The sequence below is a fragment of the Lynx canadensis genome, chromosome B1, assembly GCF_007474595.2.
Source record: "Lynx canadensis isolate LIC74 chromosome B1, mLynCan4.pri.v2, whole genome shotgun sequence".
Taxonomy (NCBI): domain Eukaryota; kingdom Metazoa; phylum Chordata; class Mammalia; order Carnivora; family Felidae; genus Lynx; species Lynx canadensis.
The window spans coordinates 34,329,331-34,343,922 of NC_044306.2; the positions used below are offsets into that span (position 1 = coordinate 34,329,331).

Genomic DNA, 14,592 nt, shown 5'->3' on the forward strand with positions numbered 1-14,592 from the left:
AGCCCACATTTAGCAAATAAGCCGTGGAGACAGTGACTAAGGAAAGAGACCGACTCAGTTCTTCAGTTAAAGACACGCCCCGGGTTTGCCACACACGTACACACGCACCGACGTCTTTCCTTTGGGAAGGCTTCCCTGCTCTGGTCGGACTCCTTAGATCTGCTCGTCAGCTCCTTTCGTCCAGGCTCGTGACGGCCCTGGGACATCCCCGGGACATGCCCCGCTCCAGGGGAGTGGAGCAGTGCAAGCCAGAGGCAAGGCCTGGCGCGTCCCCCTCCCGAGCAGGCCTGGCTGGCAAGCTTCCCGCGGGCTGCTGGCATCTACGGCCAGGCCCCGGGCAAGCGAGGCGCCAGCACTGCCCTCAAAGCGGGCAGCACGAGGAGACGAGGACCGGAGGACCTCGAGACAAAGGCGTCTGTGTCCTACCTCCTTCCCCTCTTACTTTCCTGTGACCGCAGTCGTGAACAAACAAGGAAAACCAAGACACGAGGGACCGAGATGGGAAAATCCCCAGCCCCATCTGCCTGGCACGCAAGGGGCGGACTCACTTAAAAAAAAGGACAAGCGAGCACGTAAAATGCGAACCCCCCGAGATGAACGGGGCCTGACGTCCCCGGCACGTGGCCTGGTCACTCACTAGCCTCAATCTCAGGAGCCACACGCAGCTCCTCTCCATGCCAGCCCGACAGAGTCAGTGTTGGGTGTGTTGTTTTGAGCATGCTCAGAGTACTACCCGGCGAAAGAGGCGGGAGCAGGCTCCCGCCTGCTGGTCTTTCCTCAACAGATGGGAGACACTGTGTAAGGAGAGAGGTGAAGTGCCCGCGGCCACGCAGCTGCGGCGAATCCTACAGCGGCTGGAAGAAGAGCCCGTATTTTCCATTGCAGGGAGCAAACCTTACCCCTTTAACAGGATCCCAGTCTGATAATAAATACCATGACCTGGCACCTGCAGACAGCTTTATACCTTTTCAGCAGCAGAAAGGCTCGTTCACTGCAAGCCTGGCCATCCTTTCTTCCTGGATGCACTAAGTAGACCTACCAGGAAGGTAAGTCAGGCATCTCTACTCTTCCCCGTGTAAGATAAGAAAACTGCTGCCCTAGATCACGGAACTCTGATGTAGAGCTCATCCCAACAGTCCATCATGATTTGCAAAACGATTCTCAGGCCAGTCCAAATTCAAATCACTATACTGAGCCCAACTTTTCAACTCCCTGCTGAAAAGAGAAGGTGCCTCTGCAATTCACTCCAGAGAGTGAAGCCACGACTTACCTACAGCAATAACCATTTGTCATCATCCCCTTGCCCTCTGTACTGGAGTATCTGACCAAAGAACTCCTACGTATGTGTTGGAGCCCTGCATTCCACACCATACTTTCCCTGCTGGCTCTCCCTTAATTCCAATCCCTCCCTCCCAATAACGTGGCTGGGGCCGCATCATCTGCTCCTCTCAGAACCCAGCCCAGGGGCTCTGCTGCCATTAACATGTGAGTCTACTCCCCACCTCACTTGTTGCTCTCACCTGCTCCCTTCCACATTCTCCCCCCTTAGCTCTGGTGTAGCAGAAAATGCTATTTTTCTGAAGCTGAGTTTTCTCATGTGTGAAACGTGAAACAGTACATGCCTTTTCCCACCTTCAAAGGAGAGCTAAGAGAATCAAAAGACAGAATGCAGATCGAAACAATACAAAAATACTGCAATATACAAGTGCAGAAACGACATACAGGCATAGGCAGGCCTTCAAGTAATAATGCTTTTAGAAACGATATAGGAGCTAAAACGAACTGAGTGCTTACCAGGTACCCGACACTATTCTTAACACTCTAGGTGTGTCATAATTCAATATCATAATTCTCAGAGCAACACTGAGGTGGGTCCTGTTATTATCCCTGTTATTACAGATGAGAAAAATTAGGCACAAAGAGGTTTGTCTGGGCACCGTCCCCAGGCAGTCTGGCCCCAGACCCTGCGCTGTTAACCTGAGCTGCTCTCAATCATTAAGTGTATTGCCTCTGATACGATCTGTCATTATCTGGGCAGGTCAGGGTTTAGAAAAGCTGCTCACAAATGGGATCCCACCTGATCCCAGCCCCGTCAAATAGGGAAACAGCAATGTTAGTCTAAGACTAATATTAGGGGAGTCTGGGTGGCTCAGTCAGTTGGTTGACCCTCCAATTCTTGATTTTGGCTCAGGTCATGATCTAACAGTTCCTGAGATTGAGCCCTGTGTCCAGCTCTGCGCTGAGAGCTTGGAACCTACTTGGGATTCCCTCTCTCTCTCCCTCTCTCTCTCTCTCTCTCTCTCTCTCTCTCTCAATGCCCCTCCCCCACTTGCATATGCACGCTCTCTCAAAATAACTAAACATTTAAAATAAAAAATAGGGGCACCTGGGTGGCTCAGTTGGTTAAGCATCCAACTTCAGCTGAGGTCATGATCTCATGGTCCGTGAGTTTGAGACCCGTCTCGGACTCCGTGCTGATAGCTCAGAGCCTGGAGCCTGCTTTGGATTCTGTGTCTCCCTCTCTCTCCGCCCCTTCCCCGCTCACACTCTGTCTCTCTCTCAAAAATAAATAAACATTAAAAAAAACTGGGGGGGGGGGAGGGGCACCTGGGTGGCTCAGTCAGTTAAGCATTCAATGTTGGCTCAGGTCATGATCTCATGGTTCATGGGTTCAAGCCCCACGTTGGACTCTGTGCTGACAGCTCAGAGCCTGGAGCCTGCTTCAGATTCTGTGCCTCCCTCTCTCTCTGCCCCTCCCCGGTTCACATTATGTCTCTCTCTCTCTCTCTCAAAAATAAGTATTTAAAAATTTTTTTAAATTTCTTAGATAAATAAAATGAAATAAAACATAAAAAGAAAAGACTAGTATTAATTAGTCTATTAGACAAGGAGGCACTAGCCTAGAGAAGTAACTTGGCCAAAGTTTCAAAGCTGGCCAATGGCAGGACCAGGACTTAACTTCCTAGGGCCTGCCCTGCCCCAATTGGGTGCCCTTTCTAGGGGCCTCAAGGCCAGCACAATCCTGAACGCACACACACCCCTGCCCAAAAGAGCATCTCAAATGTAGCCCTTATAGCCAGACCAGGGAACAAAAAAGCAGTCACTATGAGAGATCAGGGCAGGGCTTTTGCCAGCCAGACCTCGGGTGCCACTGCTCTGTGTCTCTCGCCCGATGCGTCCCATGGATCCAGAAGCCCCAGAGAAAGTCCCTTCAAGTGACACAAAGCTGCAGCCCCTCAACTTGACCCAACAAGGGCCAGACATTTCTAAAGCCGTTATGCAATTCTTGCTTCAACCAAGCTGCTGCTGGGATCTCTATTTCAACACGTTTTGTTTTCTCTTCAGAGAGAAAGCATGAATGTGAAACCGTAACACCTCTTAGTGACCAGACAACGGCCCTTCCCGACCGTCTGGCATTACTGGTAGGGTGGAGGATGTTTTCAGAGTTACCTTCTGGGAGCCGATTTCAGCTTCCAGAATGACTAATGACCTCAGGAGCAAGGAAGAGGACTGGGCGGGGGGGCGGGGGGCGGGTGGTACAACTGAGGGCCACTGTCTCCTCCAGGGGAAGGAGCCAATTCAAGATTGCTCAGCAAAGAAGCCCAAAACAATGCTTCCTGGCAGGCTCCAGACCTGCAAGATGGCAGCCTGAGGTCCAGAGTTCAGACACTCCAGACCTTGTGCCTATTTGAAAGCAAATACCAAGTTGGGCCATTCTTCTTTTCAGAGAGAGCCAGTCCTGCCACCTTAGCTCAAGGTCTAATTATAGGGAGCAATGCCCTGGGAACAGGGGCAGGGACTTATTTTTGTTGCCTGATGTCTAGCACCGAGCCTGGCAGGGAAGGAGCTCAGTAAGTGGGGAATGAAGTGGGTGGCCAGATGAATTAACAGCCTCACTGGGGAAACACTGAGACTTGTGAGTTCTACTGCAAAAAAAAAAAAAAAAAAAAGACAAAAGGGCTGAGAAAGTCTTTCTGTGGGTAAGAGCCACATGGATTCAAAAACCACACACACACACAAATAAAATTAAAACTAGCATTTTTTAATAGCATATTTCAAAGCACTTTCGTCCCCACGTCTCTGTAAAACAACCGTGCCTGCGTCCATTCAACCGGTATTCACAGAACAGAATACCTTTATCCGTCTTGCTCTGGCCAGCACGTCAGAGCAGGAGAGGCTCTGGGTATCTGCACACCACTCAAGGTTCAGGCTTTATTCTGAAAGCAACTAGGACAGCTGGGGGAGTGGGAGGAGAGAGACACCATGTGACATGAGAGGCAGCCGATGGGGCTGGGCCTCAGCCCCCCTTGTGGGCTCTGCGGCACTTGAAGAACAGGCTGGATTTTCCATTCCAATCAGCTAACCTTACCTTTTAACAGGATCCCAGCTTGATAACGTCATGCCCTGGCACCTGCAGAGAGCTTTATACTTTTTAAATTGTGTTCACTGTTTAAGCGCGGTTCACTGCAAATCTGGCTGCATTTTCTTCTCAGAGGCAGTAACTGGACCTGAAAGGTGGGCAGGACGGGCACTGTGACTCTTCCCTGCTTAAGAAAACTGCAGCCTGCCTAGAAGTTGGCAGCCTCAGAGGTGAGGATGACCAGGAGTGACTGACAGTAATTCATTCAACAAATCCTTAACTGAGCACCTACTATGTGCCGGGTGTGGTTTCTGGCAATGGGAACAAACGAGAGAACAAAAGAGCTAAAAGATTCCCGCCCACCGGGAGCTTACATTCAAATAAGGGGAGACGAACCGTAAATAACATATAAATAAATGTACAAAGAACACAAACAATAAATAAAAGTAAAGGGCACTGTGTGTTAGAAGGTAACACACGCGGTGGAGAAAAACACCGGAGCCCGGCAACGGGGAAGTGGGGGCGAGGAGAGGGAGGGTGTACTCAGTCGTGACTCGGGTGGTCAGGGAAGCCATCACTGCAAAGGAGACAGTGAGTCCCCTGAACCAAGGTGGCCCCAGCGGGAGGGAGCAGAACAAATCAAAGAGCTATCACAGATGCAGAAACGGAAGGGTCTTGGAAACATACAGTGGGAGGGGGGAGAGTGGGCAGAGGCGAGAGGAAAGCTGACCACAGTCGCCACGTTCCTGAGGGAGGGGGCCCAGGCGGGAGCGTGGCCATCATGGACACCGAGACAGCCAAGTGTGCGACACGGCTGTGAGGCAACAGGACAGCCGGCTCCCGGGAAGACGGGACCGGAGACGCCGGTCCGCCAACTACGAGTTATCAGGACCCAGGCAGAAACGGAGACACGTGTCCTGAGGGAAGAAAAGAGGGTGGTGGGCTGGCTTCCAAGGAAGACCAGGCGGCTGCCCCACATCAGAGGGGCCAGGAAAACGACGCCTGGATTTATTAGCAAGGAGATCACCAGCAGCTTCCGTGAGGGTGCAGCAGAGCGGTGGGCACAGAGCCAAAGGCCTGGCCGGTGGGGGAGGGGGGGAGGGGGTGGACAGGTGAGGAAGGAGAGGCCGAGTGCCCGCGTTCCTCTCACAACACTTGTTATTTTACGGAGAAAAACCCTCGGGGCACAAGGGGTCAAGGTGAGATGTGTGGGGTCTGTCTGTTATTTAAGACGGGACAAGTCTGGGCTGTACCGATGCTTTTAGGAGGGAATCGCTGGTCGGGGGGAAGGCGAAAGATACCGAAACTGAGTTACTCAGGAGACGACCGAAACGACTCCCATCGTGACCATTCATAGAGCACTGGTGCAGCAGACACTGCAGCACGAGCTTTATCTGCACTGCCTCGTTTAAGTCTGTCCCAGCCTTCTGTCCGGGTAGGCCTCGGCATTAACCTCCCCACTCTGCCGACAAGGAGACTGAGCTGAGACAGGCCCCTAATGTGCCCCAGGTGCAGAGCCAGGACTGAAACGCAGGTGTATGTGGAAGGTCCCCACACACCCCCTTTCCCTAGGCCCGCTGGTTCATCTTTGACAGAGGAAGGGCCCTCTTACCTTAATGACAGTAGGAAGGTGGGGAACGGCACACTGGTTGGAAGGACAGTGACAGGAAGGTGAGCTTGACTGGGGTCCTGGTTTCTCTATGAACTAGAGCAAGCAAGATGCCGCGCAGAGGCTGAAAAAGCAGAGGGATGGGAGTTTGAGAAGCAAGAGCATGGTCTGGAACGGCTGTTGAGACTGACCAGAACCCACAGCAGGACAGGCTGAGGGCCCCGGAGGCGTGGGCATACACGGCACCAAAGGAGGCAATATGGGGCTTTTCTCCAGAAGGGCTCGGCTGCCCCGTGGGTCGACGGGTCATCCAAGACTGGGGTGTGGGCAGGCAGGTGCGGGAAGAACCGAAGGCAGGAAACGAGAGGCCCCGGAGTGGATGCACAGAGTGGGTCATAGGCCCCGGTCTGGATGAAGGTGACAGGGACAGGCTCAGAGGGAAGAGAAGAGGCTGAGACCTAGCCCAGAGTGGCCTGGCTGAGACATGTGGACTCAAGACCTCCAGGTGGAAAAGGTGGGGCTTAGGACGAGGCCCCATGGAGGTAGACGCCATCAGCCTGAGGGGCATAAAGAACGCAGGGATTTGGATGTCAGTCGGGCAGTGGCCAGGAGGGGACACTCTCGGGTGATGACAGCATTCATTCGAGGTGGGAGCAGTCTGTGGGCCAGATGCCAAAGCCCCGGGGGTGGGGGGGAAGGGGCTGCAAAACCACGTTGGTGCCTATGACCCCCCGGGGGAGCACTCACTGCACCGCAGGTACTGTCCTCGGTGCTTTAGGGACTTAACCCTCACAGTCACTCACAGGCAGCAGTAGCGCCTGCCTCCTTTTCACAAACAGGGAACACAGCACAGACAGGAGAAGGGACTTGCCCAAGGCCACGCTAAGGGGAGCCAGGGCCCAGTCCACACAGTCTGGCTCAAGGGTCCCTGCTCCTCACAAGTCCGCCTCCTGCCCCTCAGCGTAAGTCAGGCTGGAGGCGGAGGCGAGCAGGCGACAGGAGAGAAGAGGGAGGAGAGGAGCATCAAAGGAGGAGAGGCTGATAAGAGGCTGGTGGCTAACGGTGCCTGGGTTGGAGCTGATGGGAATCCTACAGGAAGGAGCGGCCTCAGGAGAAGAGCTGAATTTCTCTCAGCTCAGGCAGGCAGAAGGAGCACAGGGTGAGGCTATGAGGGAGCTTGTTACAAGGAACTTCCGTAGGGTCTGGCCGAAAACGAGGGAAGAAGAAAGCAATGGACAGCTGGGTCAGGAGAGAGAAAGCAGCAAGAAAGTTAGTGTCTGCCTTTTACAAAGAAATGACACCTCAGAGAAGCTAAGTGTCCTGCCCCAACCAGTAAGTGAAAGACTGGGATCTGAATCTCCCCAGGATAGTTTTCTGAGGGTGAGACATCCGGCTCAGAAAGAGATGGAGGGAAGGCTTATATAAAGACAAAGGGATGAGATACTTCTGCCCTATGAGAAATGTCAGCCGTGAACACTCCAGGTGGAGGAGGGGAGGGGAAGGGCCGGCTTAGGGCTCACGGTGCTTCCCGAAGCGCCCGGCAAAAAACAGCATGACTGTAGCGATGTGTCTGCAGCCAGCACCCATGAGGCCAGAGGGCTCACTGAGGTTTAAAAAAAGAAAAAGAAAACTCTCTGAGAAGGAAATGTTGGGTACTAGGAGAGATATGAAGAGAGCCAGAATGTTCTGGGGTTTACGAGAGACTGCCAAAGGCTTCATTCAACACACAGAAGCCAGTTCATCCAGTGGGTTGGGGAAGGGCAGCCCAACTGGAGTTGGAAGGGGGGGGGGGTCAAAAACCCATAAAAAAAAAAAAAAAAAAAAAAAAGGGAAAGTGGGACTACAGTTGGTCATTGCTCCAAAGAGCAGATGGGACAAAAGTCCTCATGAATGAGATGGCCAAAGGTGGTGAAAACAGGCCCAAATGAAAACCAGGAAAAGGCAGGGGAAGAACACTCCACAGAGCAAAGCCCTCTCTTCCCCTGTGACATGTGCACACCCCTGAGTGCTTTAAAGGACCCAGTCGGTGAAATCCCCCATGAAGCCCCCACTGCCCCTCTCTAGAGGTGAAGGCGCCGTCTCTGCCCACTAGAATCCCAGGGGTGCCCCCTGGAGCCCTCTGCCCCAGCACACCCCTCCCCCACTTCCGGGCAGACGGGGCTGGGTCAGATCCGCCCCCTCCTCCAGCGGCAGGCCTGCAAGGTGCAGATCCCGGCTGTGGGCAGCAGCACGGGTGCTCACGAGGCAGAGAACAGGACCCGAGTTCAAGGGCACTCCTTTCTTGACTCCCTGGCCCTCCCAAATGCACCTTTTAGAAAAGCACCTCCCACTTAAGGACAGAAAAGAACGGAGGGGAGGGACGCGAAGGAGACAAGACAGGAGAAGAGAGACAGAAAAATCATTGTAATTTTCTCGCAAGAACTAGAGCAATTTGGGATTTCACGCCCTTTTGAAGCTGAATGGCATCTACTGAACTGCACTGGGTTTTGAAAGCTCTGACGTGGGTGGGAGGGGACTCTGCCTGAGCACCCTTCCTACCAGTCAGCCTGCACAGCTAGGCCCCGGTGGAGCAAACTCCGGGGTGAGGAATGCCGAGCCCTCCTGGCACCTGCCTGGCTCACTCCTGCTCAGAGCTCAGCAAGGCCAGCGACGGAACCACCCCCACCCCTCCCCGAGGCCAACCGAGCTTTCCAACAGGCTCAGCACCCACGGGCTCCTAGAGAGAAGCCTGAGCCTCACACCCTCGCCATCAGCGCCACGGGCCCGGCTGGGCAGGAGGCCTTCTCCCAGCAGAGTGAAGGGCAGCATTTCCCTGACTAGCAAAGCAAACGAAGGTCTGAGAAAGGGTCAGCGGAAGTTCCCTCGCTTCAAATCTTTCCTGTTTCCTTTTGCCCCTGCTTTCACCACCACGGGACTCAGCATGGTCTAGAGTGGTGTGCCTAATCTGGATGGAATTTCCTCCTCCACCCACCTGGCATTCTCCCCACGGTCTCGAGCGTTCCCGACCAGGGCTTTTCACCGCCACCCCCACGTGCTGGTCTAGGTGACTATGCCCCTTGCCACTGTGGAGCGCCGGCTAGAGAATCGTGGGGAACCTGCTGCAAAAGTCCCAGTTGGAAAGGAATGAGTCATCGCTACCAGTTGGCAAAAGCCCTGCAGAACCCTCGTGTTCCCTACCTTGGTACGATGCAGGGGCTCAGAACGGATGGGGGGGCAGGGTGGCTGGACCCTTCATGGGTTAGTATAAGCACTCACACTCCACCCCTGGGGACTGAGAGAAGAAGGCACAGGAAGAAGCAGTGAAAGTTTGCGGAAGGTCTTCCAAATAATGCTTTAATAATCACAGGCTGTCGCGACTGGAGCTCAAGAGGCATTAGTGCCCATCAGGTTCAGTGTTCTTCATACTTTCTGGGGCCATAAACCCCAGTCGGAGGAGTGTTTTGCACAGCCAGCCAGGGAATACACACACACACACACACACACACACACACACACACACCAATTTCACTAAGCAACACTCTCCTTACTGCATGCCACACGCACTTAAATTCTGAACTCTCACCAATCTGTCTTTCTTAAAATGTTGATGCCATTAATGAGTCACAACGCACAGTTTGAAAAACACAGGTCATTAAAATGACACGGGGGGGGGGAGGGGATGGGACTTCATGGGAAGGCATAGTGAACATAATACTTTAAGGCATTAGTAAGGCTGGCCTTCTGCCCCTGTGACCACAAAAGCAAGGAGGACAGGCTCAGTGGTGAAAGCGGCCAGCACCAGGTTCCATGATCCCCACCATCTAGGACAGAAAAACTAGAAAAAGCAGGCCCACTCGATACTCTCACTTAACGTCACATGATCAAAGTTCAAACTGTGTGCCTTATAAAATTAAAGAAAACGTTTTCTTCCAACCTACAGTTCACACTGACTTGGCTTCAACCGTGATAATTATTGGGAATGTCAAGTATCATAAAGGAGGACGACGGGTGTTCTGTGTACATATAAAGGGGGACAGGTTAAGAATGGGGAGACATACTGAACTGGTCCACTGCCCCGCTTTCCAATGACAAAACTCAAGCACAGAACAGTGCCTAAGTCATGAAGCAAGTTAGGGGCAGGGCTGCAAACCCGACCTAGGGCTTCTGACTCCATTACTCACAGTCTCCATCACCCAAAACATTTAAGCACACAGTCGAGGTCTCCCCAAATGGAGCATTTTTCCATGACTGAAGCATGGACGCATCCCTGATAGGTCATGCTGGGCACGGACAATTCTGCTGATCTTGGCAGACCTTGGCACTCTGCTGCAGCCCCCCCCTGGGCTCATGAGATGACTCATGCCACTTAACTTTCTCTGTGCCTTTTTTCTCAGCTGAAATATGAAAAGAATAATCCTTGCTACCCGCTTCCGGGAAAGTGGTGGTGAAAAGCGAGGTGCTCTAAAAGCAAACCTGCATGCTTAAAAACAGAAGAACTCCTTAATGATTAGCTAACCCAGGCCTTCAGTTTACAGTCAAGCCCCGTAAGGCGAGTGACTTATCTAGGACAGCCAGACCAGCTCCAGCTACCGCATGCACCCTGTTACCTCTATCCATAGGTGAAAACTGCTAAGTAAAGTAACACTAAGTACACAGTGACATCTGTAGCCAAACAGACAACGTCTACAGGGCAGGAGGAGGGGCAGGGAAAAAACTAAACAGAACACACAACTTAAACATGTAAGACAAATGCCTCTTTAGGGTGTTGAAAAGGGAGTTGAAAAGGCATGACTCATTATTTCTAATCCTAAAGATAAGCTACAGTGATGCGCTAAAGCAAACTCCGCAAAATCTCTGAAACGGTAGAGTTCCTCGATAGAACGTTCATCTCTGAGATGCTGTGGGTCTGGTGCCTGCTCCAATAACACCTCCCTGCCCCTAACTTTTTAGATACTCTGTCCAAAGGCACTGGAGACAACAGCTTCAAATATGGGAAATTTTATTACATGTGAGGGATTCCTTGCTATACAAATGCCACCTGGTATCTGTCCAGGGTCTTCCCTGGAGAAGCTTTGAAAGCCTAAGTGGCAAGATCTCCCCGCTGCCCTCCATAACTCTGGCAGCAAGGACCATGCCCTTCATTCCCTGCTTGGCTGCTGGACGAGCCAAAAGTGTGATGGCTCAGGCTCAGCGGCACAGTTAAAGGCTTGGACCTCACCTTTCCTCAAAGGCTCACGCTTTCTCTCACTGGATTGGTGTCTGTCTGTCCACTGACGGCTAGCTCTAGGAGAGCTGTCCAGTGCAGGGAAAACCCTCTGAGTCAGACATTCTGGTCCTCACACCTCCAGTGTGGGGCCAGCATCAGCAAGAAGATACCAGCTGCAGCGAGGGAGCGCTGTGAGCCCTGCCTTTCAAGATAAGTGCCACCAAAGCACACTGGGGCTGGAGTCCGAGGAGGCAGGTGGAGTATCAGCCTGGCAGGTTAATCAGTTCGCTATCTCTTTGCCTCAGTTTCTTCATCTGTCAATCCCTGGGTTGCTGGATGAATTAGTGGAGTTATGCTTACAAAAGTGCGAATGTGTCAATACCCGTATTGCCTTCCTGCCACTCGGTGTCCTGGATAGGCGGACAGAAGGCAGCTCTCGGTCTAACAGGAAAACTCCTGGCTAACGCTGCCTCCTTGCAGAAATGCATGTAAAACTACCTGGGGAAGTGACGGGTAAACCGAGTGCCTATTACACAACCCACAGTAAGAGTGGTAGAGCTCACGCTCTCCTTGCCTGCCCGCCTCCCTGCAACAAAAAGAGAAGGCAAATGTCAACGCAGGGCTCGCTGCCTCTAGGCTGCTCAGCTGCCCGAACTCCTGGGGAAGAGGTGCAGAAACCCCGTGAGAAGGGGATCACCTAAGGACGTCGCTGAACCGGTATCTCCAAGAGAGCTGCTAAGAACCAAGAGAACCCCTACCACTCCTACGCCTCCCCAGAAACCCGGGGAGCAGGAGCAGGAGCAGAAGCACACTCGGGCCAGAGGGCGCGCGGCCGAGCCGGAGCCACGTTTCTCCGCGCCAGCGTGGTTAGCGCTTCCCGGCGGCGACCTCCCTCGGAAACTGCGCACGTGTGGGCAGCCTTGGCCGCCCTGCACGGACCAGAGGACACCTCTCGCCGCGGCTCGGGCAGGGGGCGCGCCGGCGGGAGCCACGAAGAGCTGGGACCCCCCGAGCCCTACGGTCGCGTGGGCAGACGTGGTAAGACTGTGCAGAGCTGCAGCGATCGCTTCCTCGGGCACTCCGCCGCCGCCGCCGCCGCCGAGAGCAGGGGCGCTCGCCAGTTCCCCCCGCCGCAGCGCCGCGAGCAGCCCGCGGCGGAGGCAGCGGTGCGGGGCGCCGGCAGGAGCACCCCCGTGGGCAGAGGGGCGCCCCCCGGGGCCCCGGCGCGCGGCGGAAGGAGTGGCGCGCTCGCCGCGAGAGCCGGGGCGCCGGGCCCACGCCCGCCACAGCCCGGAGGAGAGGTGTTTTCGGGGCGCTCCCCCAGGCTGCTCTTGCGCGGGATGCAAACGCACGCGCGCACGCTCCCCTCTCTGCGCCCTCCGTGCCTACAGTCTTCTCGCGCCTCACCTTCACTGAGTCTACCGGGTACATGACCGAGTGCTCCAGGATCCCGGCCATCGCTCCGGCTGTCATGTGGGTGGATAAGGAGGCGCTGGTCGGCAGGTTCTCATAGTCCTCCGACCCGCCGTCCTTGCAGCCGCCGCCGCCGCCATCTCGGCTGTCCCCATCCATCCTGCGCCCCACAGCCTGGCTCCCTACGCCGCCGCGGCGCAGCTCCATCCGCCAGCTCCGCGGGGCGCGGGAGGCTGCAGGAGGTGGGCAGGGAGGGGGAGGGGGCGAAAAACTTCACTTCTTAAAGTGGGAACCACCTCCCCGGTTTTGCGGCGCCTGACGCCATGGCGGGCTGGGGTGGAGCAAAGGGGCCCCAGACACCAATCGCTGGAAAAGAAGAGGCCAGCCGCGGCCCCGCCATTGGTGTGCGGGATAGTGGGGACCCGCCTTCCTGTGTGACGTCACTGTCCAGTGCAAATTTCCAAGCAACCGGACGGGGGCGAGAGAAGACATGGGGGTGTCCCGGGAAGTTGTACTACCTCCAGGGTGCTGCTGCTGCTGCTCCTGCCCTTGGGGCGGGCGGGGCGGGCGGGGCGGAGGGGGGCGGGTGGTCACTGGGCAGCGTCAGCCGGACCGCAAGAGGGACGTGCCCAGGGCTGAAGGGAGATCAGGAGCAACGGGTAATCTTCCCCCAGAGCCCGGAGTTTTGCAAACAGTGTTACTCAGCACGCGTTGGCATTCCTAAGGCCTGGAGTGGGGGCAGTTCCTGTGGATGCCATCTATGGAGCAGTTATGATGGCCGGATGGGGGAGGGGGGCACCCGGGGCGGGTGTGTGTGTGTGTGGAGTGAAGTTCTAGAAATGAGGACGCACTGCGCGGTGTCACTGGAGCACCACCTCCTTTTGTGCAACACGAGGGCATATACCGTGGAGGTGACAGAGTTTAGACTCAAGGGCCTGTGCTAAGCTGCTTTGTTGGGGAGAGCGCCCATTTCATCAAAAATTTTTCTCTCACTGAAACACGTAATATAGAGGTAAATTTGTTCTCTTATTCTCACGAAGAGGCTATCGCCACCTTGCCCTGGACTGATCAAGGCATGGGTAGTCATCAGAACGCCTTTCAGCACGTTTTCCTCAAGACTGACAGGCCTGGAAGGTCTTTAGAGGCTGATCTCTGGGTGGGGTGCAGAGTGGCCCCGAGTAATATCTTGCAGCATCGCGTCTACCTGCCTTTTAAGACTCTGCTCTTCTGGTTCTTAAACTCATCCGAAACGGACTCCTTCAAGTGTAACCAGGCTGCTTTATTTCAACCTAAACAATGTTGTCTTGCTCTGTCTGGGGGAAGGGGAGGAATCAGAGAGTAGGAGAATGACCTGTCTTTGGAAGCCTCCATGAAAGCATGGCATCTGCATATCTAAATGTGCTCATTCTGGGGCTTAAGACCTGGCACTTGTGAAGCACCAGACACCTTATCCCGGGAAGCCTTCTGGTCAGGAAAGCTGTGCCTTGAGAGATAGGAAAGGGTGGGGGAGATCCTGAAGATCTGCACCGACTCTGCCCTCACCCTGGTTCCAAGATTCAGGTCACAGCAACCCAGCCCCCCCCCCCCAGGGGTTTTAGGTACAGCGATGTGAGCATTGTCAATTAAGACTTCAAGGCCAAGGGCACCAGTTTCCCATTTTGGGTAGCAGCCAGTAGTAGCCCCCAAGATGAGTGCTAAGGATGTCATAGGTAGAAGAAGCAAGCTCTTTGTTTAGTGATCGCCAGAGAAAAAATTGTTTTTACTGTAGGTGATTTTTAAGAAACGTTCATCAAAAGCTGTTGATACTCATTTAAAAATGATACTTTTGGGGACGCCTGGGTGGCTCAGTCGGTTGAATGACCAATTCTTGATTTCCGCTCAGGTCATGATCCCTGGGTCCGGGGATCGAGCCCCATGTCGGGCTCTGCGCTGTGGAGCCTGCTTAAGATTCTTTCTCTCTGCTCCTCTCCCCTGCTCATGTTCTCTCATGCTCTCTCTCTGAAATAAAATTAATTATTTTTTTAA

At 54.2% G+C, this 14,592-nt stretch overlaps 1 protein-coding gene across 2 annotated transcripts in view; it reads right to left on the reverse strand.

The window, feature by feature from the left end:
• SLC25A37 (solute carrier family 25 member 37) overlaps positions 1 to 12,835 on the reverse strand; it is a 39,829-nt gene extending 26,994 nt beyond the window's left edge. Inside the window, exons 1-2 of one of the 2 annotated variants that reach the window (XM_030312380.1) lie at positions 12,562 to 12,651; positions 5,973 to 6,093 (exon numbers count right to left, since the gene is read on the reverse strand). Coding sequence is in view for 1 of the 2 variants with exons in the window: in XM_030312379.1 (XP_030168239.1) it covers positions 12,562 to 12,774 (213 nt within the window). In the remaining variant the exon portion in view is untranslated. Of the gene's footprint in view, positions 1 to 5,972; positions 6,094 to 12,561 lie in introns of both variants that reach the window. The other variant, XM_030312379.1, reaches the window with a different exon arrangement.
• Between the last annotated feature and the right edge of the window lie 1,757 nt (positions 12,836 to 14,592).